The sequence below is a fragment of the Scyliorhinus canicula genome, chromosome 9, assembly GCF_902713615.1.
Source record: "Scyliorhinus canicula chromosome 9, sScyCan1.1, whole genome shotgun sequence".
NCBI lineage: Eukaryota > Metazoa > Chordata > Chondrichthyes > Carcharhiniformes > Scyliorhinidae > Scyliorhinus > Scyliorhinus canicula.
The window spans coordinates 90,895,039-90,920,595 of record NC_052154.1 but is presented as its reverse complement, the minus strand read 5'-3'; the positions used below and the strand labels follow the sequence as shown (position 1 = coordinate 90,920,595).

General features: G+C 50.1%; 1 protein-coding gene across 2 annotated transcripts in view; it reads right to left on the bottom strand.

Moving 5' to 3' along the window:
* The window catches only part of LOC119971523 (transmembrane protein 64-like), a 58,999-nt gene that overhangs the window by 4,196 nt on the left and 29,246 nt on the right, over positions 1–25,557 (bottom strand). The window contains exon 2 of one of the 2 annotated variants that reach the window (XM_038807145.1): positions 12,732–12,887. The exons of the other annotated variant lie outside the window; for it this stretch is intronic. Within the exon in view, the coding sequence (XP_038663073.1) occupies positions 12,732–12,887 (156 nt within the window). The remainder of the gene's footprint in view (positions 1–12,731; positions 12,888–25,557) is intronic. 2 annotated transcript variants of the gene reach the window in all.

Sequence of the window (25,557 nt, the reverse complement as noted above, 5' to 3'; positions counted from 1 at the left end):
GGCTCACTTGTCGGCGCCACATGCACAGCCGTGCCACCCTGTCCCGTATGCTGGCTGTGAGATGCAGCCTCATCAGTGGGGTGGAACCCAGGGGAGCTGGTGGCCATCGTCGCCACTCCAGGGGATGGGTTCGGGTTGGCACTGGGTGCCCCCTCCTCCCATTCGGTACCCGTAGGGCCCTGGGGTTCATCTAGGGATGGAGGGGCAGCTGGTTCGAGCCCCGGCTGCCCCTGCATCATCTGGCTCTGCCAGCCGTGGCAGTTCCCCATGGTCTGCACCATTGTGTCGGCGCCCTCGGAAATGATCCACAGTGACTTGGATATGCTCTGCGGCGCCATGGAAATGCCTACCTCCGACTGGAACAAGTTCCTCAGCACCTCAGACAAAGCATTTGAGAGCAGGACACTTTTGTAGAACCTCATCAATGTCACCCTGGTACTGGGTCATATCCCCCAGCAAGGCGGACATTATGCCGAGAACCTCAGCGATGGCCGTCACCGACTGCGGGACACCTTCACTAATGGTGCCGATATCGTGCACTAGGCTCTTTACGGTAGTCATCCCCTTGCAGTGTTGGCTTTGTGCCATGCATTGCCAGCGACATCGCCTGCGCCCATAACCTCTGGGTCTCCTCTAATCAGCTACGGACCTGTGGGAGTGACGCCGAATCTTGCTCTGAATGTCCCGGTCGCACCCTAACATCTCCATCAGCTCCGGGCATACCTCTTCCATAGGCTCAGCATCAGGCTGGGACCCAGCTGGGTCTTTGGATCCAGCAGACCGCTGACTGCTGTCTTGCCTGGATGTTCCTGTCTCCACCTGATGTACATCGGCAGCAATGTGCTGCTCACCAGATTGTGCCCCAGAAGCCTGACCACTGACATTTCCCAGATATCTGTACATGTGGGGATGATAGCTGTGACACGACTATTATGGTGCATTCCTCAGAACTCAACCCGAGGTGGTCTCATGGTAGGCTGGAGACGGTGCTGGAGGACCTCCGGGAGAATGGACATGTGGCCAATGGGAGGGAACGGTCAGTCAGTAAGGCAATAACTCATGTTTGACAGGTCCTTTGGGTGGAGTTCAGTGGTTCCTCACCTCTGCCAGCCTCCCGCATTGTTGACCGCCCTGTCCTAGAATTCTTAGTGGGGTGAGGTGGGGGGGGGGGGGGGGGGGGGGGGGGGGGTGGAGGGGCGCCAGTGAGCCTGGTGCCGGCAAATCGGTTGGCAAGCCTTAATTTGCGGTGAGAAGCCCGTGGGGCCTCTTCAAATGGACGAATTCACATTGAATAGCATTGCCGGCCTCGCCAGGCTGAGTGCCGGGAAGCTCGCGATAGTTCCCAGTCTCTACCACACTTTGGAGAATCACACCCTCTAGCTCACCACTGCTGTCTAATGTAATTCTAGTGCCTAGTTTTCCACAGGTACCTCTCAGTATTAATATAGACAGAGGGGTTTATAATGGAAGTGTGATATCAGGACAGTGTGTGTGATTCTACAATGGAGAATTACACCTCTACACCTTGGTTGAGTGATATCTCATCCTTTAATGCCACTTCATCTGAAGACCACTGTTGTAACCCCAATGGAGGTCACGGGATCAGGACAATGCGATTTCCCATGACCTCCCTGGAATATGAACATCTCCTTTAAGGGGGACAGGACTTCCCCTTTAAGGGGATGTGGCTTCCCCTCTACAAAGGCCATGGGCAGCACGGTAGCATTGTGGTTAGCACAATCGCTTCACAGCTCCAGGGTCCCAGGTTCGATTCCCGGCTTGGGTCACTGTCTGTGCGGAGTCTGCACATCCTCCCCGTGTGTGCGTGGGTTTCCACCGGGTGCTCCGGTTTCCTCCCACAGTCCAAAGATGTGTGGGTTAGGTGAATTGGCCATGATAAATTCCCCTTAGTGTCCAAAATTGCCCTTAGTGTTGGGTGGGGTTGCTGGGTTATGGGGATAGGGTGGAGGTGTTAACCTTGGGTAGGGTGCTCTTTCCGGGAGCCGGTGCAGACTCGATGTGCCGAATGGCCTCCTTCTGCACTGTAAATTCTATGTAAAAAACAGGGGCTGTTTAGCTCACAGGGCTAATCGCTGGCTTTGAAAGCAGACCAAGGCAAGCCAGCAGCACGGTTCGATTTCCGTAACAGCCTCCCCGAACAGGCGCCGGAATGTGGCGATAGGGGCTTTTCACAGTAACTTCATTTGAAGCCTACTCGTGACAATAAGCGATTTTCATTCATTTCACAAGGAGAGCCCTAGCTATATAAAAACCCTGGTCTAGGTGCAGGTGCCTCCACTCTCCCTTTCCTTCCAAACTTATCATTCTCCAACCATTCTCCCTCACTCTCCCTCCCTCTCCCTCCTTCCAGTCTCCCTGGTAACTATAGGCTGGTTAGTCTTACTTCGGTAAGTTAATGGAAAGGGTCCTGAGGGATAGGATTGATGACCATTTGGAAAGATGCAGCTTAATCCGGGATAGTCAATACGGATTTGTGAAGGGTAAGTCTTGACTCATAAATTTGATTGAATTCTTTCAGGAGGTAACGAAGTGTGTAGATGAAGGCAGAGCAGTTGGTGTCGTACACATGGATTTCAGTAAGGCTTTGATAAGGTTCCCCATGGCCGGCTCATGAAGAAAGTAAGGAGGTGTGGGATAGAGGGAAATTTGGCCAATTGGATAAGTAACTGGCTATCACATTGAAGACAGAGGGTGGTGGTGGATGGAAAATTTTCAGACTGGAGACCAGTTACCAGCGGTGTACCACAGGGATCAGTGCTGGGTCCTTTGCTATTTGGAAGAGGGGGCTGAAGGGTGGGTCAGTAAATTTGCTGATGACACCAAGATTGATGGAGTAGTGCATAAGGTGGAGGGCTGTTGTAGGCTGCAAAGAGACATTGATAGGATACAGAGCTGGGCCGAAAAATAGCAGATGGAGTTTAACCCTGATAAGTGCGAGGTGATTCATTTTTGGTAGGAAAAATTTGAATGCGGATTACAGGGTCAACGGCAGGGTTCTGAGGCATGTGGAGGAACAGAGAGATCTTGGGGTTCAATCCATAGGTTGCCACTCAAATGGATAGAGCCGTGAAGAAGCCCTATAGTGTGTTAGCGTTTATTAATGGGGGGGGCTTGAGTTTAAGAGCCGTGGGGTTATGCTGCAACTGTACATGACCCTGGTGAGACCACATTTGGAGTATTGTGTGCAGTTCTGGTCACCTCATCATAGGAAGGATGTAGAATCATTGGAAAGGGTGCAAAGGATTTACCAAGATGCTGCCTGGATTGGAGGCTAGATCTTATGAGGAAGGGTTGAGGGAGCTAGGGCTTTTCTCATTGGAGCGAAGGAGGACGAGAGGCAACTTAATAGAGGTTTATAAGATGATGAGGGGGATAGAGTGGACATTCAGAGACTATTTCCTTAGGTGGATGTAGCTGTCACAAGGGGGCATAAGATTCAGGGTGGGAGATATAGGAGGGATGTCCGAGGTAGGTTCTTTACTCAGAGAATGGTTAGAGTGTGGAATGGACTGCCTGCTGTGATAGTGGAGTCGGACAATTTAGGAACTTTCAAGCGGTTATTGGATAGTCACATGGAACACACCAGAATGACAGGGAGTGGGATAGCTTGATCTTGGATTCGGACAAAGTTCGGCACAACATCGAGGGCCGAAGGGCCTGTTCTGTGCTGTACTGTTCTATGTTCCCTCCACTCTCACTCACTCTCCATCCAACCAGATAACTCTTCCCCACCCTCCATCAAATCCAATCACTCCATCACTCTCCCTCCAACCTTATCGCTCTCCCTCCCTCCAGTCTCCCTGACTCGCCATTTACTCTTACTACTGTCCATCCTCATTTCCTGATTCTCTGTGCACCAGATGGAAGAGTAACAGATTTCAGCTCATTCAATGGTCCACAAATAAACAGAGCTGAGTGGAGCAGCCAGTCTATTGAGTATGTGGGCTGAAATTGGACACTTGGGGCTGGATGCTCCACCCCGCCCCGCCACTTTTCAGCCTCGACCCGCAGGCGGGATTCTCCGTTACACCGGCCGGTCAATGGGACAGCCCCACGGGCGGCGGCAAAATGGAGAAACATGCCGGCGGAGAATCCCGCCCTTGGTCGATAACATCACTCTTGCAGCTTCACTAGCTGAACTCAATTGCCCATTAATATACCCACCCTGTCAATACCAGCTGCAAGGGACCACTAGGAGTCAAGAAAACAACAAGATTTCATCTTTTCTGTGAGTCTACGTTTCATAGTTCAATTTAAATTCGTCTTTTTTATTCATTCTGGAGATGCAAATCCAAATTTACTGACCACCCTCGGTTAACCTTGAGAAGTGGTGGTGCTCTCTTAGCTTCAGTGTGCAGGGTTTCCAGCACTTTGACCCAGAGGTGATGAAGGATGTGTTCTATTGTGAGTTTAGATTTGATCCACCCTCTTGAAAATCAGCTTTTTAGTTGCAGTAATTGCAGTTTTCACATTAATTTTAATGGACATTGATTATTCTACGCACGAGTGCCTGCAGATATATTTTGTTTTAAGGGCAATGGTAGCTCTGAATTTACGCCATAAAGAATATCATTTTGAGTTTACTTTTAGATTTACACATCAGAAGCAGTGGAAACCTTTTTTAAATCTCCACTTCTTATTTATGCAATGGATGCAGCCACCTTAACTTCAAAAATGGTAACGTTATACCTCGTGGTCTCTTCTTGTGTTTCAGATTGTCACTAACACACACAACACCCACCTCAAGTTGCAAGACACACCATAGGACAGCTGAGCACTATTCACTCTCTCACCTCCCAGCACTCCACCAGCACTGTCAACAAGAGGATGGATCTGTACGCATTGCGAATATAAAAGTGCCCCATATTTCAAAAAGGGAACAGCAGAATACCAAATCAGAAATGAGGAACAAAAGAGATGATATGGGAGAAACAGAGGCCAGTAATTTGAACCAGGAGAGTCCAGGATAGTCAGCAAGAGCGAAGGAGAGTGTACGGAGAGCAAGGGTGAGTGGACAGTGAGCGAGGGTGAGTGGACAGTGAGCGAGGGTGAGTGGACGGAGAGCGAAGTTAAGTGGACAGAGAGTGAGGGTGAGTGGACAGAGAATATACGGAGAGCAAAGGTGAGTGGATGGAAAGCGAAGGTGGATGGAGAACAAGGGTGAGTGGGCGGAGAGCGAGGGCGAGTGGGCGGAGGGCGAGTGGGCGGTGAGCGAGGGCGAGTGGGCGGAGAGCGAGGGCGATTGGGCGGAGAGCGAGGGCGAGTGGGCGGAGAGCGAGGGCGAGTGGGCGGAGAGCGCGGGCGAGTGGGCGGAGAGCGAGGGCGAGTGAGCGAGGGCGAGTGGGCGGAGAGCGAGTGGGCGGAGAGCGAGGGCGAGTGGGCGGAGACCGAGGGCGAGTGGGCGGAGACCGAGGGCGAGTGGGCGGAGACCGAGGGCGAGTGGGCGGAGAGCGAGGGCGAGTGGGCGGAGAGCGAGGGCGAGTGGGCGGAGAGCGAGGGCGAGTGGGCGGAGAGCGAGGGCGAGTGGGCGGAGAGCGAGGGTGAGTGGACGGTGAGCGAGGGCGAGTGGGCGGAGACCGAGGGCGAGTGGGCGGAGAGCGAGGGCGAGTGGGCGGAGAGCGAGGGCGAGTGGGCGGAGAGCGAGGGCGAGTGAGCGGAGAGCGAGTGGGCGGAGAGCGAGGGCGAGTGGGCGGAGAGCGAGGGCGAGTGGGCGGAGAGCGAGGGCGAGTGGGCGGAGAGCGAGGGCGAGTGGGCGGAGAGCGAGGGCGAGTGGGCGGAGAGCGAGGGCGAGTGGGCGGAGAGCGAGGGCGAGTGGGCGGAGAGCGAGGGCGAGTGGGCGGAGAGCGAGGGCGAGTGGGCGGAGAGCGAGGGCGAGTGGGCGGAGAGCGAGGGCGAGTGAGCGGAGAGCGAGTGGGCGGAGAGCGACGGCGAGTGGGCGGAGAGCGAGGGCGAGTGGGCGGAGAGCGAGGGCGAGTGGGCGGAGAGCGAGGGCGAGTGGGCGGAGAGCGAGGGCGAGTGGGCGGAGAGCGAGGGCGAGTGGGCGAAGAGCGAGGGGCGAGTGGGCGGAGAGCGAGGGCGAGTGGGCGGAGAGCGAGGGCGAGTGGGCGGAGAGCGAGGGCGAGTGGGCGGAGAGCGAGGGCGAGTGGGCGGAGAGCGAGGGCGAGTGGGCGGAGAGCGAGGGCGAGTGGGCGGAGAGCGAGGGCGAGTGGGCGGAGAGCGAGGGCGAGTGGACGGTGAGCGAGGGCGAGTGGGCGGAGACCGAGGGCGAGTGGGCGGAGAGCGAGGGCGAGTGGGCGGAGAGCGAGGGCGAGTGGGCGGAGAGCGAGGGCGAGTGAGCGGAGAGCGAGTGGGCGGAGAGCGAGGGCGAGTGGGCGGAGAGCGAGGGCGAGTGGGCGGAGAGCAAGGGCGAGTGGGCGGAGAGCGAGGGCGAGTGGGCGGAGAGCGAGGGCGAGTGGGCGGAGAGCGAGGGCGAGTGGGCGAAGAGCGAGGGCGAGTGGGCGGAGAGCGAGGGCGAGTGGGCGGAGAGCGAGGGCGAGTGGGCGGAGAGCGAGGGCGAGTGGGCGGAGAGCGAGGGCGAGTGAGCGGAGAGCGAGTGGGCGGAGAGCGAGGGCGAGTGGGCGGAGAGCGAGGGCGAGTGGGCGGAGAGCGAGGGCGAGTGGGCGGAGAGCGAGGGCGAGTGGGCGGAGAGCGAGGGCGAGTGGGCGGAGAGCGAGGGCGAGTGGGCGAAGAGCGAGGGCAAGTGGGGCGGAGAGCGAGGGCGAGTGGGCGGAGAGCGAGGGCGAGTGGGCGGAGAGCGAGGGCGAGTGGGCGGAGAGCGAGGGCGAGTGGGCGGAGAGCGAGGGCGAGTGGGCGGAGAGCGAGGGCGAGTGGGCGGAGAGCGAGGGCGAGTGGGCGGAGAGCGAGGGGGCGAGGGTGAGTGGACAGTGAGCGAGAGCGAGTGGGCGGAGAGCGAGGGCGGGTTGGCGGAGAGCGAGGGCGAATGGGCGGAGAGCGAGGGCGAGTGGGCGGAGAGCGAGGGCGAGTGGGCGGAGAGCGAGGGCGAGTGGGCGGAGAGCGAGGGCGAGTGGGCGGAGAGCGAGGGCGAGTGGGCGGAGAGCGAGGGCGAGTGGGCGGAGAGCGAGGGCGAGTGGGCGGAGAGCGAGGGCAAGTGGGCGGAGAGCGAGGGCGAGTGGGCGGAGAGCGAGGGCGAGTGGGAGGAGAGCGAAGGCGAGTGGGCGGAGAGCGAGGGCGAGTGGGCGGAGAGCGCGGGCGAGTGGGCGGAGAGCGAGGGCGAGTGAGCGAGGGCGAGTGGGCGGAGAGCGAGTGGGCGGAGAGCGAGGGCGAGTGGGCGGAGACCGAGGGCGAGTGAGCGGAGACCGAGGGCGAGTGGGCGGAGAGCGAGGGCGAGTGGGCGGAGAGCGAGGGCGAGTGGGCGGAGAGCGAGGGCGAGTGGGCGGAGAGCGAGGGCGAGTGGACGGTGAGCGAGGGCGAGTGGGCGGAGACCAAGGGCGAGTGGGCGGAGAGCGAGGGCGAGTGGGCGGAGAGCGAGGGCGAGTGGGCGGAGAGCGAGGGCGAGTGGGCGGAGAGCGAGGGCGAGTGGGCGGAGAGCGAGTGGGCGGAGAGCGAGGGCGAGTGGGCGGAGAGCGAGGGCGAGTGGGCGGAGAGCGAGGGCGAGTGGGCGGAGAGCGAGGGCGAGTGGGCGGAGAGCGAGGGCGAGTGGGCGGAGAGCGAGGGCGAGTGGGCGGAGAGCGAGGGCGAGTGGGCGGAGAGCGAGGGCGAGTGGGCGGAGAGCGAGGGCGAGTGGGCGGAGAGCGAGGGCGAGTGGGCGGAGAGCGGGGGCGAGTGGGCGGAGAGCGAGGGCGAGTGGGCGGAGAGCGAGGGCGAGTGGGCGGAGAGCGAGGGCGAGTGGGCGGAGAGCGAGGGCGAGTGGGCGGAGAGCGAGGGCGAGTGGGCGGAGAGCGAGGGCGAGTGGGCGGAGAGCGAGGGCGAGTGGGCGGAGAGCGAGGGCGAGTGGGCGGAGAGCGAGGGGGCGAGGGTGAGTGGACAGTGAGCGAGGGCGAGTGGGCGGAGAGCGAGGGCGAGTGGGCGGAGAGCGAGGGCGAGTGGGCGGAGAGCGAGGGCGAGTGGGCGGAGAGCGAGGGCGAGTGGGCGGAGAGCGAGGGCGAGTGGGCGGAGAGCGAAGGCGAGTGGGCGGAGAGCGAGGGCGAGTGGGCGGAGAGCGAGGGCGAGTGGGCGGAGAGCGAGGGCGAGTGGGCGGAGAGCGAGGGCGAGTGGGCGGAGAGCGAGGGCGAGTGGGCGGAGACCGAGGGCGAGTGAGCGGAGACCGAGGGCGAGTGGGCGGAGAGCGAGAGCGAGTGGGCGGAGAGCGAGGGCGAGTGGGCGGAGAGCGAGGGCGAGTGGGCGGAGAGCGAGGGCGAGTGGGCGGAGACCGAGGGCGAGTGGGCGGAGAGCGAGGGCGAGTGGGCGGAGAGCGAGGGCAAGTGGGCGGAGAGCGAGGGCGAGTGGGCTGAGAGCGAGGGCGAGTGGGCGGAGAGCGAGGGCGAGTGAGCGGAGACCGAGGGCGAGTGGGCGGAGAGCGAGGGCGAATGGGCGGAGAGCGAGGGCAAGTGGGCGGAGAGCGAGGGCGAGTGGGCTGAGAGCGAGGGCGAGTGGGCGGAGAGCGAGGGCGAAGACCGAGGGCGAGTGGGCGGAGACCGAGGGCGAGTGGGCGGAGACCGAGGGCGAGTGGGCGGAGAGCGAGGGCGAGTGGGCGGAGAGCGAGGGCGAGTGGGCGGAGAGCGAGAGCGAGTGGAAGGAGATCGAGGATGAGTGAACGGAGAGTGAGGGAATGTGTATGGACAGTAATAAAATGGTGAGCGAGGGAAATGAAATGAAATGAAATGAAAATCACTTATTGCAGAAGTAGGCTTCAAATGAAGTTACTGCGAAAAGCCCCTCGTCACCACATTCCGGCACCTGTTCGGGGAGGCTGGTACGGGAATTGAACCGTGCTGCTGGCCTGCCTTGGTCTGCTTTAAAAGCCAGATCTCTATGGAGGGAGTGGAAGGAGAGTAGATAGAGAGTGATAAGATTGGAGGGACAGTGAGTTAAAGTGAAAAGGTTGGAGGGAGTGAAGGAGAGTGGATGGAGAGTGAAAAGATTGAAGAGAGCGAGGTTGGAGAATGATACAGTTCGAGGGGGAATGAGGAGAGTGATGAGGTTGGAGGGTGAGTTAGGCGAGTGATAAGGTTCGAGGGAGTGACGGTGACTGGATGAAGAGTGAACTGAAGTGAAAAGATAGTGAGGAAGAGCAAGGTCCAGGAACTGTTACATATTAAATGCAGCACCGTCTGTTTTTAACCATGTTTCTTCACGCAGATTCATTAAGTCTGTAATTTGATCCTATTCGCCCCAAGTGCTATATCCAGCCGCTTCTTGAATATTTCACGGTTTTAGCATCAACTACTTCCTGTGGTAATAAATTCCACAGGCTCACCACTTTTTGGATGAAGAAATGTCTCCTCATCTCTGTGCAAAGTGGTTTACCCTGGATCCACTCACCGACCATCGGGAACATTTTCCCTGCATCTACCCTGTCCATAAGACCATAAGACATAGGAACAGAATTAGGCCACTTGGCCCATCAATTCAATCATGGCTAATATTGTTCTCATCTCCATTCTCCTGCCTTCTCCCCACAATCCCTAAGCCACTTATTAATCAAGAACCTATCTATCTCCAAAGACACTATTAAAAGACACTCAGTGATTTGGACTCCACAGCCTTCTGCGGCAAAGAGTTCCACAGATTCACCCCCTTTGGCTGAAGAAATTCCTCCTCATCTCTCTTTTAAAGGATCGTTCCTTTACTCTGGGATTGTGTCCCATGTTTCTAGTTTTTCCTACAAGTGGAAACATCCTCTCCACGTCCACTCTATCTAGGCCTCGCAGTATCCTGCAAGTTTCAATAAGATCCCCCTCATCCTTCTAAACTCCAACGAGGACATAGAACATAGAACAGTACAGCACAATACAGGCCCTTCAGCCCACGATGCTGTGCCGACCATTTATCCTAATCGAAGGTCAACTTAACCTACACCCCTTCAATTCACTGCAGTCCATGTGCTTGTCTAAGAGTCGCTTAAATGTCCCTAATGACTGACTCCACCACCTCTGCTGGCAGTAAATTCCACACACCCACCACTCTCTGTGTAAAGAACCTACCTCTGACATCTCCTCGATACCTTCCGCCAATCACCTTAAAATTATGTCCCCTAGTGACAGCCATTTCCACCCTGGGGAAAAGTCTCTGGCTATCCAATCTATCCTTGCTTCTCATCACCTTATACACCTCTGTCAAGTCACCTCTCTGCCTTCTTCGCTCTAGTGAGAAAAGCCCTAGCTCCCTCAACCTTTCTTCATAAGACATGCCCTCCAATCTAGGCAGCATCCTGGTAAATCTCCTCTGTACCCTCTCCAAAGCATCCACATCTTTCCTGTAGTGAGGCGGCCAGAACTGGACACAATATTCCAATTGTGGTCTAACTAGGGTTTTATAATGCTGTAGCAAAACCTCGCGGTACTTAAACTCAATCCCCCTGTTAATGAAAGCCAACATACCATACACCTTCTTAAAAACCCTATCAATCTGTGTGGCAACTTTGAGAGATCTATGTACATGGACCCAAGATCCCTCTGATCCTCCACACTTCCAAGAATCCTGCCATTAACCCTGTATTCAGCATTCAAATTCGACCTTCCAAAATGAATCACTTCACATTTATCAAGGTTGAACTCCATCTGCCACTTCTCAGCCCAGCTCTGCATCCTGTCAATGTCCTGTTGAAACCTGCAACAACCCTCAACACTATCTACAACTCCACCAACCTTCGTGTCACTGGCAAACTTACTAACTCACCCTTCCACTTCCTCGTCCAAGTCATTTATAAAAACCACAAAGAGTAGAGGTCCCAGAACAGATCCTTGCGGGACACCACTGGTCACCGACCTCCAGGCGGAATACTTTCCATCCACTACCACTCGCTGTCTTCTTTCGGCCAGCCAATTCTGTACCCAGACAGCCAAATTTCCCTATATCCCATGCCCCCTAACTTTCTGAATGAGCCTACCATGAGGAACGTTATCAAATGCCTTACTGAAATCCATATACACCACATCCACTGCCCGATCTTCAACAATGTGTCTCATTCTCAAAGAATTCAATGAGGCTTGTGAGGCATGACCTGCCCCTCACAAAGCAATGCTGACTATTTTTAATCAAACTATGTTTTTCTAAATAATCAGAAATCCTATCTCTCGGAATCCTTTCCAATATTTTGCTCAGCACAGACGTAAGACTGATGGGTCTGTAATTCCGAGGGATTTCGCTCTTCCCTTTCTTGAACAGGGGAACAACATTCACCTCCCTCCAATCATCCGGTACTACCCCAGTGAAGAGGACGCAAAGATAATCACCAACGGCGCAGCAATCTCCTCCCTCGTTTCCCGTAGTAACCTTGGGTATATCCCGTCAGGCCCAGGGGACTTATCTATCCTGATGCTTTTCAAAATTTCCAGCACATCCTCCTTCTTAATATCAACCTGTTCAAGTCTATTAACCTGGTTCACACTGTTCTCATGAGCAACAAAGTCCCTCTCTCTAGTGAATACTGAATCAAAATATTCATTTAGGGCCTCCCTACTTCCTCAGACTCTAGGCACAAGTTCCCTCCACTATCCCTGATTGGTCCTACTCTCACTCTGATCATCCACAGTACAGAGTAGAGCCCCACAGTCCTCAACCGTTGGAATTTTATCAGCCTCTATGAGATTTTTCATTCTTCTGAACTCCAGTGAGAACAATACTAGCAGTCAATCACTCCTCATATGACAGTCCTGCCATCCCTGGAATCAGTCTGATAAACCCTTGCTGTACTCCCTCAAGAGCAAGAACATCCTTCCTCAGAAAAGGAGACCAAAACTGCACACAATATTCCAGAAACCAAACAGAAAATGCTGGAAAATCTTAGCAGGTCTGGCAGCATCAATAGGAAGAGAAAAGAGCTAATGTTTTGAGTCTAGATGACCCTTTGTCAATATTCCAGGTGTGGCCTCACCAAGGATCTGTATAATTACAACAATAAATCCCTGCTCCTGTACTCAAAACCTCTCGCAATGAAGGCTAACATACCATCAGCCTTCTTTACTGCCTTCATGCTTACCTTCAGCATGCACCTGCATGCTTACCTTCAGCGACTGGTGCACAATGACATCCAGGTCCTGCTGCACACTCTCTTCTCACAATTTACAACCGTTCAGGTAGTAATCTGCCTTCCTGTTTTTGCCTCCAAAATGAATAACCTCACACTTATCCAAATTATACTGCATCTGCCATCGGTTTGCCCACTCGCGCAACCTGTCCAGATCATGCTGTAGGATTTCTGCATCCTCGTCACAGATCACCCTCCCACCCAGCTTGGTATCATCTGCAAACTTTAAGATGTTACATTTTGGTCCCTCATCCAAATCATTAGTATATATTGTGAACAGCTGGGGTCTCAGCACCGATCCATGTGGCACCCCACTAGTTACTGCCTGCCAATTGGAAAAGGACCCATTAATTCCTCCTCTATGTTTCCTCTCTGCCAAACAGTTTTCTATCCACCTCTTCCCCCAATCCCATGCGTTTTAATCTTGCACAATAATCTCTTATGCGGGACTTTGTCATCCAATTTGTTGGATAGATTATTTTACCTGTAATGCAAATGCCAAGTAACCCTCCACACCTCGATGATTCACCACATCTTCTAAAGTCCTAACTGTGCTGCCCAGGTAAGAATTGAGGATCTGAGATGGCAACAGACCCACAGTGGAGGTGACCAAATACTGCACCGTCTCCAATTTACTAACCTGAATAAAATACCAAAAGCAAGAGTTAGCATTTACAAGGAAGACGTCATGTTTGGTTAAGCATTATTAAACATTGGAGTATTAAGAAATGTCAACAAATATATATTTTTAAAATAATCAATTGGCTTTCCCAGATTAGAAATGCAGCCAACATGAGTTCTGCCCACCTGGGTATAGCACTGCATGTGACACAGGACCTCCTACGTGTTGCCTGTCATGTGTGATATCCCTGCAGAGGCCTCCTCCTTCCTTTTACCCACATATGTTCCAGTAATGGAGCTGGGCTGGGAAGAGTTGTGGGAACCTAGGCCTGAATTTTTAAGAACACACTCCAGCAGTCCCAAAGCCAATTCATGCCCAAAGAGTGTTGCTTGGCATAAAGTGGGACTTCGGTTCTCACTTAGGATGAATTCCATCTTGGAGAGCTGCTACTGCCTGTTACATCCTAAAGAGCTTTAATAAATTTGTCAAGAATATTTCATAAAAGCATGTTTACTTAGAATGATTGTATTCTAATTTTCTGAATATCTTGATACATCATCTTTAATAATGGATTGAAACATTTTCCCAATGACAGATGTTCAGTTAAGTGGCCTATAGTTTCCTGCTTTTTGTCTCCCTCCTTTCTTAAACATATGCTGTTTTCCAATCTGTCAGCACCTTTACAAAATCTAAGGAATTTTGGAAGATTACAACCAACGCATCCATTATCTCTTTTTTAAGACACAAGAATGCAGGGATTAGGGATGTCCCTCAGTGCCGTTGCCACAACAGCGTTCCCATCCCCACCAGCCAAGCACTCAACAAACCCAGTGGTAATAGCAACACTTCAGTCTGGCCGAAACATCCACCATGGCCCCCATCTGCAACAATCACAGGTCCATGCCAGCCACAATGGACGCCACCTTTAAAAGGTGGAGACAGGACGGGGGAACATTGATAGTGACTTTTACATGGACGGTAGATTATTGATGCTAGAAGAACTGACAGAGAGATTTCAACTGCCCAAAGGGGATAAGTTATGGCACATACAGATCAAAAACTTCCTCCGTAAGGAGATAATGACTTACCCACAATCGCTGGGACACCCACTGGTAGAGGAGCTGTTGGACGTGGGTGACTTAGGAAGGGGGACCTACGGGGACCTGTATGGGCGACTGCTGGAGGAGGCATGCTTCCCGCTGAATAAGACAAGGGAAAAATAGGAGGAAGAACTAGGGATAGAAATAGGGTTGGAGCAAAGCACTGAACAGGGCAAACTCCACCTCCAGATGTACAAGGCTAATAAGCCTAATGCAGCTAAAGGTGGTGCACAGAGCGCACGTAACCAGAACCCGAAGGATCAGGTTCTTCCCAGAGGTGGAGGACAAATGTGAACAGTGCTAGGGAGGCCCACATGTTCTAGTTAAATGGTGGAGTAGGACTAGAGGGGCCGAATAGTCTGCTCCTGCTCCTAAGTTCCGAGGGCAGGCTCCGAGACAACTTTGCAAAGACAATTCGGCCTAGGGTGTAAATGTGATGAGAAGCATACGTATTTTTCTAAAAAATGATTTAAACGTCCTCTTTGTTAACTAATCCTGGACCCAGCCAGGGCTGCATTCTCAAAGTCTAGCAGGGGTCAGACACTTACATTTTTTGACAAAGAAAGGGACAGAATGAAAGTCCTGTTGGCTCGGGGTATCTTGTGACATAGTGTAAAGGCAGTTAAATGGAGTTGCTTATAGATTAGCTATTACCCAATTGAATGGTGGACCATTATTCAGGGGCTGTTTCTAGTCTTCCTAATTTATTCCTGGCCAGATCAGATTTTAAATAAATCCATAGTACAGGTGCCAATATGATATTCTGTTGGGCAGTTATTTAGTGACAAATTCTTCATCTTGATGAACTTGGGAATGGAGTGGGCCACATGGTGAGGAGGTGGGTGACTGGGGTTGGAATCGCCTCGTGGATTAGAAATTCATATGCTCTTATGACTCAATTTGTTTTGGGATTCTAGAAATAAATTTGGAGGCTAATGAATATTGCACAGATTTTGGAGCAAGCTGAGTATCTGATCAGAATAGGTAGCAGGGCGATCCAAGCCAAAGGATAAAGATATTCACTGGGAGCAAAAATAAGAAATTCATGCAATAACTGACCAAATCCTATTGGAGTTAGATCAGCCTTCATGAATCCAGTGAACAGTCTGGTCCTTTGACTTCAACATTACTGTTCCCTGAACAGTCCATTTGACATATCACTTATTTTAAAAACTGAGGACGCTATTTTACTAAAACGGAACAAAGTCCCACAGCGAGGGCTTTTAGGCGCATGTTTCCTGGTGCTCTCAGCGCCAAGAAACACATGGCAATAAAACGTCACTCGCACTAGATAAGGGGCCTCAGCAGGGAACGCGTGGCTGAGGCCATACATAGCCACGTTTTGTGTACTGAGGAGCTCTGCTTGCAGGAACTCCTCAGTATTGCGAGAGATTCCTATGAATCGCAGAAAGTCTGTATGCAGGTACATAATGTAATAAGAAATGGAATGTTAGCGTTTATTGCTAAAGGACTGGAGTATAAAAGTAGAGACGTATTGCTGCTATTGCATAGGGTGTTGGTGAGACCACATCTGGAGTATTGCGTCCAGTTTTGGTCTTATTTGAGGAAGGGTGTGGTGACATTGGAGGCAGTTCAGAGGAGATTCACCAGTTTGATTCCGCAGATGAAAGGGTTGATGTATGAGGAGAGATTAAACAATTTAAGATTGTAACAATAATCTTTATTGTCACAAGTAGACATACATTAACTCTGCAATGAAGTGACTGAAAAGTCCCTAGTAGCCACATCCGGACGCCTGTTCAGGTACACTGAGGGAGAATTCAGAATGTCCAAATTACCTAACAGCACGTCTTTCAGGACTTGTGGGAGGAAGCTGGAGGACCCGGAGGAAACCCACGCAGACACAGGCAGAACGTGCAGACTCCGCACAGACAGTGACCCAAGCCGGAATCGAATCTGGGACCCTGGAGCTGTGAAGCAACAGTGCTAACCACTGTGCTAGCGTGCCGCCCACTCAGCATTATACTCGCTGGCGTTTAGAAGGATGAAGGGGGTTTGATCGAGGAGTATAAAATACTAAAAGGGATTGATAAAGTAAATGTGGACCAAATGTTAAATAGATATATTTCTGATGAAAAAAAAGGGTTAAAGGGATATGGAAAACAGGTAGGGAGGTAGATTTGAGACCACGAAGAGATCAGCCATGATCTGATTGCTTGGCAGAGCAGGTTCAAAGGACTGAATTGCCTCATTCTGCACAAGTCACGGGGCAGCACGGTAGCATGGTGGTTAGCATAAATGCTTCACAGCTCCAGGGTCCCAGGTTCGATTCCCGGCTGGGTCATTGGGGTTATTGGGTTACGGGTATAGGGTGGATACGTGGGTTTGAGTAGGGTGATCATGGCTCGGCACAACATCGAGGGCCGAAGGGCCTGTTCTGTGCTGTACTGTTCTATGTTCTATTACATTTGTCTAATAATTATTGAAATAATTGTCTTTTCTATCACTCTGTGACAGTCGCCTCTATGTCAGAATTTTGTGTTAAAATCTCAGAGGAACACAAGCACATAACCCAGTCTCACTCCCCAGCAGAGTACAGAAGAACTGCTACATCACATCTGCCCTCTCAGGTGGATATGAAAGCTCTCATGGCACTAATTTGAGAAAAAAAGTTCTTCCCGGTGATCTCATATTCACCCCTCAACATCACCAAAAACAGCTTATTCGTTCATTATCTCAATGGCTGTTTACAGGTCCTGCAGCTTGATCCACAGATTTGTTACTGTGGCTTTGCTGACAGAACGCCACCTCCGCAGCCCACATTATTCGGAACACACTGGTATAAAGCATGAGCTGAATATTGAGGCTCAGCAGCGGCAGAATCATATTATTGTGTAACTTGCAAGGTCAGGTCCTTCGGGAAGAACATTCAGCAGCTCTCACTGCCAATGTGTTTCACTGACTGACTACATTTATTTGTTTAAGGTCCAGGCAATGAATTGCGTACATTACATAACAGCTGTCAAGTGTGGGGACGCCATTAGCCAACACTCTGTGATACCCAAGACATATAGCTAGCTTTCAATAGGAGACGCATCTCCAACCCCCCCACCCCCAAGAAAACATTAAACACCTCCTGCCCGAGTGGTTTTCAGTAGCAATGAAAAAGGTCTATGATGTCCTCGGGCTCTTTGTGTGGTGTTATGTTAAAGACTCACATTTACTTTTTGACCTTGAGTGTCAGAGCTGAGCGGAGTATTAATTTTACAACTTTGTTATATTATGTGGGAATACCTTCTGCTCTGTCACATCACAGCCCTGTCCGAACATTTTGCAGTGTGCCTCAAGAGGACTGAACAAGCACAGATGCCTCCCATTAAAAGGATGAGCCCAGTCTTTCTGGAAGAATAATGACGAGTTAACAACACACATTATGTAGTGGGCAGCAAGTGCGGGGAAGAAGAGATATATCTTGATTTGTGAATCTCCCAAACCTGCCCGTCAATTTTCACTGCTCCACCATTTGTTTTGCTCAAACAGCATCCCATCTTTAACCCACTATTAATTTTGAGAGCCTACTGGATTTGCACATTAATTGCCGATTAAATACATCACAAAAAATTAAGGTTCATAATTAATAATGCAATATAGTCTTCTAACAACATGAATCTCGAGTATTGCTGAAAAGAAATGCAAGTCGAAGCTTTTCGCCCTGCACTCAGCAGAACCCTTTGCAAGAACTGTCAGTCACCTGGTGCATTCTCCATGCAACATCTAGACCAATCAGAGTCCAATTGGCAACCAATCAGCATTCTCTTCTCACAGTATAAATTGATGATTTGCCCTGATACCTGCATTCTCATGAAATGTCCTGATGAATGCAAGATAAAAAGGTTTGACATGTCGTTTTTTTTCAGCACAATTCAAGTTCTGTGCTGTCAAACAACTATTAACATGATTCTTGTTCGTGCAATGCCATTCAACCTGTGTCTCACTCCTGCAGCCAGTACATTCTTCTTGGATATTAAAAACAATGTAATATTTTAACTCTCCCTCACTTAATCCAACCTTTCTTGCTCTTTATTTTTGAATGTGACTCTATTCTATCTTATATTTTTCCATTAATCCTTTTTATTTCACAATCCTTAAATATTACTGTTTAAGGAAGCACATTGTTGATCTGAACATTCACTAAGGTCCCTGATGCTCCATTTCCCTCAGCATGCTATCATCAGCTTGCATTTCTTGTAAGTTACACCGCTAATTATATTTGAGGCGGAGGTTGCAAAAATAAATCTAATAGGTCCTGTTGCGAGATGTCCAGCCCCAGCAAGATTTGGATGTGAATCTCACTGATGATGTGAGTTCATAGAATTTACAGTACAGAAGGAGGCCATTCGGCCCATCGAGTCTGCACCGGCTCTTGGAAAGAGCACCCTAACCAGGCCCACATCTCCACCCTATTCCCATAACCAAGTAACCCCACCAAACACTAAGGGCAATTTTGGACACTAAGGGCAATTTTGGACACTAAGGGCAATTTAGCATGGCCAATTCACCTAACCTGCACATTTTTGGATAGTGGGAGGAAACCTATGCACACACAGGGAGAACGTGCAGACTCCGTACAGACAGTGATCCAAGCTGGGAATCGAACCTGGGACCCTGGAGCTGTGAAGCAATTGAACTAACCACTATGCTACCGTGCTGCAGTAAAACTCAAATTGACGGATGCCAATGCTGGGAAAAAACGGCTTTTTAATTTTTCAATAAGCAGGTGTTTAAATGCAGAGTATTACCTAGTATCAAATATAAAGTACAGAACAGCAATAGATTCTTCATCCCAACTGGTCTATGATGGTGTTTATGATCTTCCCAACATTCATCCTCTCGGTATATGATTCAATTTCTGTTTCCCTCATGGTTTTGTGAAGTGGAGGTCGTACCTCACTAACTTGGTTGAGTTTTTTGAGGAAGTAACAAAGATGATTGATGAGGGGTGGGCGGTGGGTGTTCTTTACATGGACTTCAGTAAAGCCTTGACAAGGTGCCTCACAGCAGACTGGTACAAAAAGTGATGTCACATGGGATCAGAGGTGAGGTGGTAAGATGGATACAGAACTGTCTCGGTCACGGAAGACATAGGATAGCAGTAGAAGGGTGTTTTTCTAAATGGAAGGTTGTGACTAGTGGTGTTCCACAGGGATCTGTGCTGGGACCTCTGTTTGTAGTACACATAAACAATTTGGAGGAAAATGTACCCAGTCTGATTCGTAAGTTCACAGATGACACCAAGGTTGGTGGAGTGGCAGATAGTGTTGAGGATTGTCTGAAGATACAACAGGACATTGACAGGTTGGAGACTTTCATAGAACTTAGAGTGCAGAAGGAGGCCATTTGGCCCATCGAGTCTGCACCGGCTCCTGGAAAGAGCACCCTACCCAAGATTAACACCTCCACCCTATCCCCATAACCCAGTAACCCCACCCAACATTAAGGGCAATTTTGGACACCAAGGGTAATTTCTCATGGCCAATCCACCTAACCTGCACATCTTTGGACTGTGGGAGGAAACCGGAGCACCCGGAGGAAACCCACGCACACACAGGGAGGATGTGCAGACTCCGCACAGACAGTGACCCAAGCCGGAATCGAACCTGGGACGCTGGAGCTGTGAAGCGATTGTGCTATCCACAATGCTACCGTGCTGCCCTACAATGCTACCGTGCTGCCCTTGGGCAGAGAAATGGCAAACGGAGTTTAATCCGGACAAATGTGAGATAATGCATTTTGGTAGGTCTAACATAGAGGGGAAATATACCGTAAATGGTAAAACTCTTAGGAATATAGAAAGTCAGAGAGATCTGGGCATGCAGGTCCACAGATCTTTGAAGGTGGCGACACAAGTGGACAGGGTAGTCAAGATAGCATATGGAATGCTTGCCTTCATTGGACGGGGCATCGAGCATAAAAACTGGCAAGTCATGTTACAGTTGTTTAGAACCTTGGTAAGCCGTACTTGGAATATTGCACACAATTCTGGTCGCCACATTACCAGAAGGATATGGAGGCTTTGGAGAAGGTGCAGAGGAGGTTTACTAGGATATTGCCTGGTCTGGAGGGTGTTAGCTATGTGGAGAGGCTGAATATACTCTGACTGTTTTCATTAGAAAGACAGAGGTTGAGGGGCATGGATAGAGTGGATGGGCAGGCACTCTTTACTGGGGTGGAGGGGTGAGTCACCAGGGGACATAGGTTTAAGATCCTTCGGCAAAGTTTAGAGGAGATGTGCGAGGCAGGTTTGTTACGCAGAGGGTGGTGAGTGCCTGTAATGCATTGCCAGGGGAGGTTGTGGAAGCAGATACATTAACGGCATTCAAAAGGCATCTTGACAAACACATGGATACGATGGGTATAGAGGCTTACGGCACAAAGAAGTGCTGAGGTTAGCAAAGGTTGGTATCATGACCGGCACATGCTTGGAGGGCTGAAGGGCCTGTTCCTCTGCTGTATTGTTCTTTGTTATCATGAATTTGTCCAGCTTCCCTGAAATACATCAATGTTAGTCACCTCAATGAGTTCCACATTCAAACAACTCTCAGCATAGAGAGGTGGCTCCTGAATTCCTGATCATTACTAAGACTAGCTTTATATTTTCAGATTTATCAATTAATTGGATTTAAATCCACTCACCCCACTTCTTCCCACAGTGACTGTGGTGAGATTTGAACTTGTATCTCCAGAACATTAGCCTGGGTATTTTGGATTACAAGTCCAGTAATATTATCGCTCTGCTACTGCTGAACACAAGATGGACATTTTTGATATTGGGAAACATTTGTCAATATTATGGGTGAACTTTCCTCCAGTCCCTGGATTGTTGGAGACCGGGCGTATAACTGAGATGTGGTTTGGGACCCTGACAAGGTCCGATCTGTGAATAGAACCGGAAACTTTAAAACTCTGACGGGCAATTCCCCTGCTCCCCAAGACTAGGAATGTTTCTCACTCTGAGCTGGATGTTGAAATAGTTCTCAGTATTTACCCAGAAATATTGAACACATTAAACCCTAGTCTTACACCTGGGGAACTCCACAACTGACTCCTCAATTACCAAGCTACCCCCCCCCCCCCCCCCCCCCCCCCCCCCCCCCCCGAGTACCCAACTAATCCTCTAACTCAACCCCACTACCCCCGACTATCCGATTACCTCCCAACCATACCCAACTAACGCTGACGCAATTGACAGTTCTGAACATCCAACTACCCTTGCAACCGGACCTGCCTACCGACTTGACCTGACTATCCACCCACCCTCTCAACCCGACTATCCCCTCACCCACCTACTCAAACACCCACTCCTCACTCGAGGAGGCGGCTCCACATATATCCCCCACCTCGATGATGGGATGGCAAGTACATCAATGTAAAAGGCTGAAGCATCACAACAATCTTCAGCCATAAGTGCTGAGTGGTTGATCCACCTCGTCCTGCACCGGAGGTCCAGACATCATAGATGTCAGTCTTTAGCCAATTCGATTCACTCCACATGATATCAAGAAACAGCTGAAGGCACTGAATTGCAAAGGCTACGGCCCCTGACAATATTCCACAATAGTACTGAAGCTATGTTTTCCAGAACTTGCTGTGCCCCAAGCCAAGCTGTTCCAGTGCAGCTATCTTTGGCAATGTGGAAATTTTCCCAGGTATGTCCTGCACATAAAAAGCAGGACAAATCCAACCTGACCAATTACCGTCCTATCAGTCTGCTTTCAATCATCAGTAAAGCAATGGGTCATCAACAGTGCTATCAATCGGCACTTACTTAGCAATAACCTGCTCACAAATGTTTAGTTTGGGTTCCACTCAGCCCCTGTCCTCATTAGAGCCTTGGTTCAAACATGGACAAAAGAGCTAAATTCCAGAGGTGAGGTGGCTGACTGCCCTTGATATCAAGGCTGCATTTGATCAAGTATGGCATCAAGGGCCCTCGCAAAACTTGATTCAATGGGAATCAGGGGGAAAAGTCTCCACTGGTTGGAGTTATAGATAGCACAAAGGAAGATGGTTGTGGTTGTGGGGGTCAGTCATCTCCGTCCCAGGACATCACTGCAAGAAATCCTCAGCGTTGTGTCTGAGGCCCAACCATCTTCAGCTGCTTCATCAATGACCTTTTCTCTAACATCATAGGAACAAGATTAGGCCATTCAGCCTCTCGAGCCTGTCCCATCATTTAATGAGATCATGGCTGATCTGTGGCCCAACTCCATTTACCTGCCTTTGGCCCATATACCTTAATATCTTTGCTTAACAAAATTCTGTCTATCTTGGATTTAGCTCCAACTGCTGTTTTTGGAAGAGAGTTCCAAACCTCTATCACCCTTTGAGTGAAGAAGGTGCCATTTGCGTCTCTTCAGACACAGAAACAGTCCACGTGAAAACGCAGCAACACCTGGACAATATCCAGGCTTGGGCTGACAAGAGGCAAATAACATTTAACTACAACCTTTTAAGTTGACAATCTCTTTACAATTCCATTTTCCGAAGTTCAACTCTCTTTTGCTTCTGTCCTTGCCATTCTCTCTTTCCTCCTATTCTGCCATTGCCACTCTATCTTTGCCCTTTTAATTTCAATTGTAGCAGTCTCCTTTCTTTATCATGCTGCTTCATTTGTAAATGAATTTGAGCTAATTCCAATGATTCTGACTGCGTCTCTGGCAAATTTAATAAGCTATTACTTGAATTATCTCCACCTTGCTCAACACTTCAGGTAAAGTCAACTGCAGCTTAACCGAAAAATCCAAAAGCTTTATTTTAACTACCCTTTGTCAACCAACTAGTGACCTCTTCCACACCCAAGAAACACTTAGCCACGAAGGAGCCATTTTAGCAGTCACTCCCCATTTAAACTGACAAGCGTATCAACATCTGAAAGAAAGCAGCAGTTCCTGACACACAAGGGCAATCCACTGGTCATTCTTGGAAGATCCAGGCTGATGTTTTTAACTGGGGATGGAGCTTTCTGTTGCAAACTTTCCCCCTCCATTAAGGAGCTGACCTGTGTCAGATGACAATCCTTGTGCCCCTGGATCCATGAGAGTATCTCCTCGAGCCTGTTCCACCATTCAATTAGATCATAGCTGATCTGTATCTCAACAAGGTTAACCCACGTTATTCCGTATCTTTTGAGACCCTGACTTTATCAAAAATCTATTCATTTTGGTTTTGAAAATTTTAATTGATGAAAACTTTTCAGATTTCCACATGTCTATCTGTGCCTCCTGGTTTCACTCCTGAAAAATCAGGTTGCAATCTGCCCCCTTTCTGGGAGTTTTGCTGCAGATAATCCATTACTGAATCATTTTATATATTTCAATGCTCTGAGATTATCAATCTGTCATTTCAATGTAACCCTTTAGGACCTAATGCCATTCTGGCAAATCTGTAATTCATTCTCCAATATCTCTCCCGGACTGTGCTACCCAGAACTGAAGGTAGTACTCTAGAAGTACAACTGGACAATTAATTCCAATTTTACACCAGAGTTTTTGAAATAGGTATGGTCTAGCAATTGGAAAAACTGTTCCGTGTTCCGTCACTGCTCTATACAGATATAGTTCACCTCAACTGGAGCAGTATCCATAGAATCTCCACAGTACAGAAGGAGGCCATTCGGCCCATCGAGTTGCACCAACCCTCCAAAAACACATTCTACCTAGGCAACCTTCTTGAAATAGAGGCCAACATTTCTAACTCACCAAATGGTCATTGTTGCTCTGCATATCTAGAGAGTAAGCAACAGTAAACTATTGCAGCATGAAAGGTATGAGTGTCGCACTCAATCCCCACAATTCTCCAACATGGAAACTTTGCAGCCTGCATGATTACATAGTGATCAGCAACAAGAACCCTAAGCTGACTTTATTTCTTCATCCAACTTCAAGGCGTGAAGGTGTTGTGCCGAGCAATGATCACCCTACTCAAACCCACGTATCCACCCGATACCCGTAACCCAACAACCCCCCCCTTAACCTTACTTTTTAGGACACTATGGGCAATTTAGCATGGCCAATCCACCTAACCCGCACATCTTTGGACTGTGGGAGGAAACCGGAGCACCCGGAGGAAACCCACGCACACACGGGGAGGACGTGCAGACTCCACACAGACAGTGACCCAGCCGGGAATCGAACCTGGGACCCTGGAGCTGTGAAGCATTTATGCTAACCGCCATGCTACCGTGCTGCCCTGTCTGTATGGAGTTTGCGCGTTCTCCCCGTGTCTGCATGAGTTTCTGTCGGGTTCCTCCCCCAGTCAAAAGATGTACAGATTTGGCGGATAGGCCATGATCAATGAGTCCGGGTTTACAGGGATAGAGTGGAGGAGTGGGCCTAGGTAGAATGTGCTTTTGGAGGGTTGGTGCAACTCGATGGGCCGAATGGCCTCCTTCTGTACTGTGGAGATTCTATGGATACTGCTCCAGTTGAGGTGAACTATATCTGTATAGAGCAGTGACGGAACACGGAACAGTTTTTCCAATTGCTAGACCATACAGAGGAAAGCTTTAATAATTCAGACGGTGTACGGTTTTAGCAAGGACTGAATAATGACACATTGATTATCCTACTTATACCACAGACAGGTGCGGTAACAACTCTGTTGTAAAGTAAAACTGTAAATCAGTCTGAGGCAGTAAAGGGATCAACCACAGAGCAGAATGCTCAGTTGCTATAGTTACGTGACAAAGGATTAAAAATGAACCACCTGCCTACATAAGGAATGGACAGGTGGTACAGTGCTGAATGCCACCCACACACAGGCTCTGTTATATAGTTAACAAATAAATATTTAGTGAGACAACCCCGCCTGGCAGCAGCTGCATTGGCATTTCAATCCTTTAAAAAAAATCTTCTCCAGCTCCCAGCTGCCTTTGCAAAGTACTAACTAATAGGCACTGGATCCACAGGCCAGCTGGTCACTGATACCTCACACAATTTTCCATTCCTCATATTTAAGCACGTTCGTGAGCGATTCAACTGTGGAGACCATCACAAAATAGTTCAACTTTCACCGCATCCTCAGATTGTGACCCCTGGTTCTAGATACTCCCAGCATCACGGACATCCTTCTTGTATCTACCCTGGCTAGTCCTGTTAGAATTTTATAGGTTTCTATGAGATCCCTCATTCTTCTGCACCCCAGCGAATACAATCCTAACAGATTCAATCTCTCCTCATTCTTCAGCCCCGCTATCCCTGGAATCAGTCTGGTAATCCTTCGCTGCACTCCCTCCAGAGCAAGAACATCCTTCCTCAGATAAGGAGACCAAAACTGCACACAATATTCCAGGTGTGGCCTCATCAAGGTCAAATATAATTTCAGCAAGACATACCTGCTCCTGTACTCAAATCCCCTTGCTATGAAGGCCAACATATCATTTGCCTTCTTTACCGCCTGCTGTACCTGCATGCTCACCTTCAGGGGCTGGTGTACGAGGACACCAGATCTCCTTGCACATCCTCCTCTCCTAATTTATGGCCATTCAGAGAATAGTCTGCCTTCTTGCATTTACTACAAAAGTGGATAACCTCGCATTTCTTCAAATTATACTGCACCTGCCATTTATT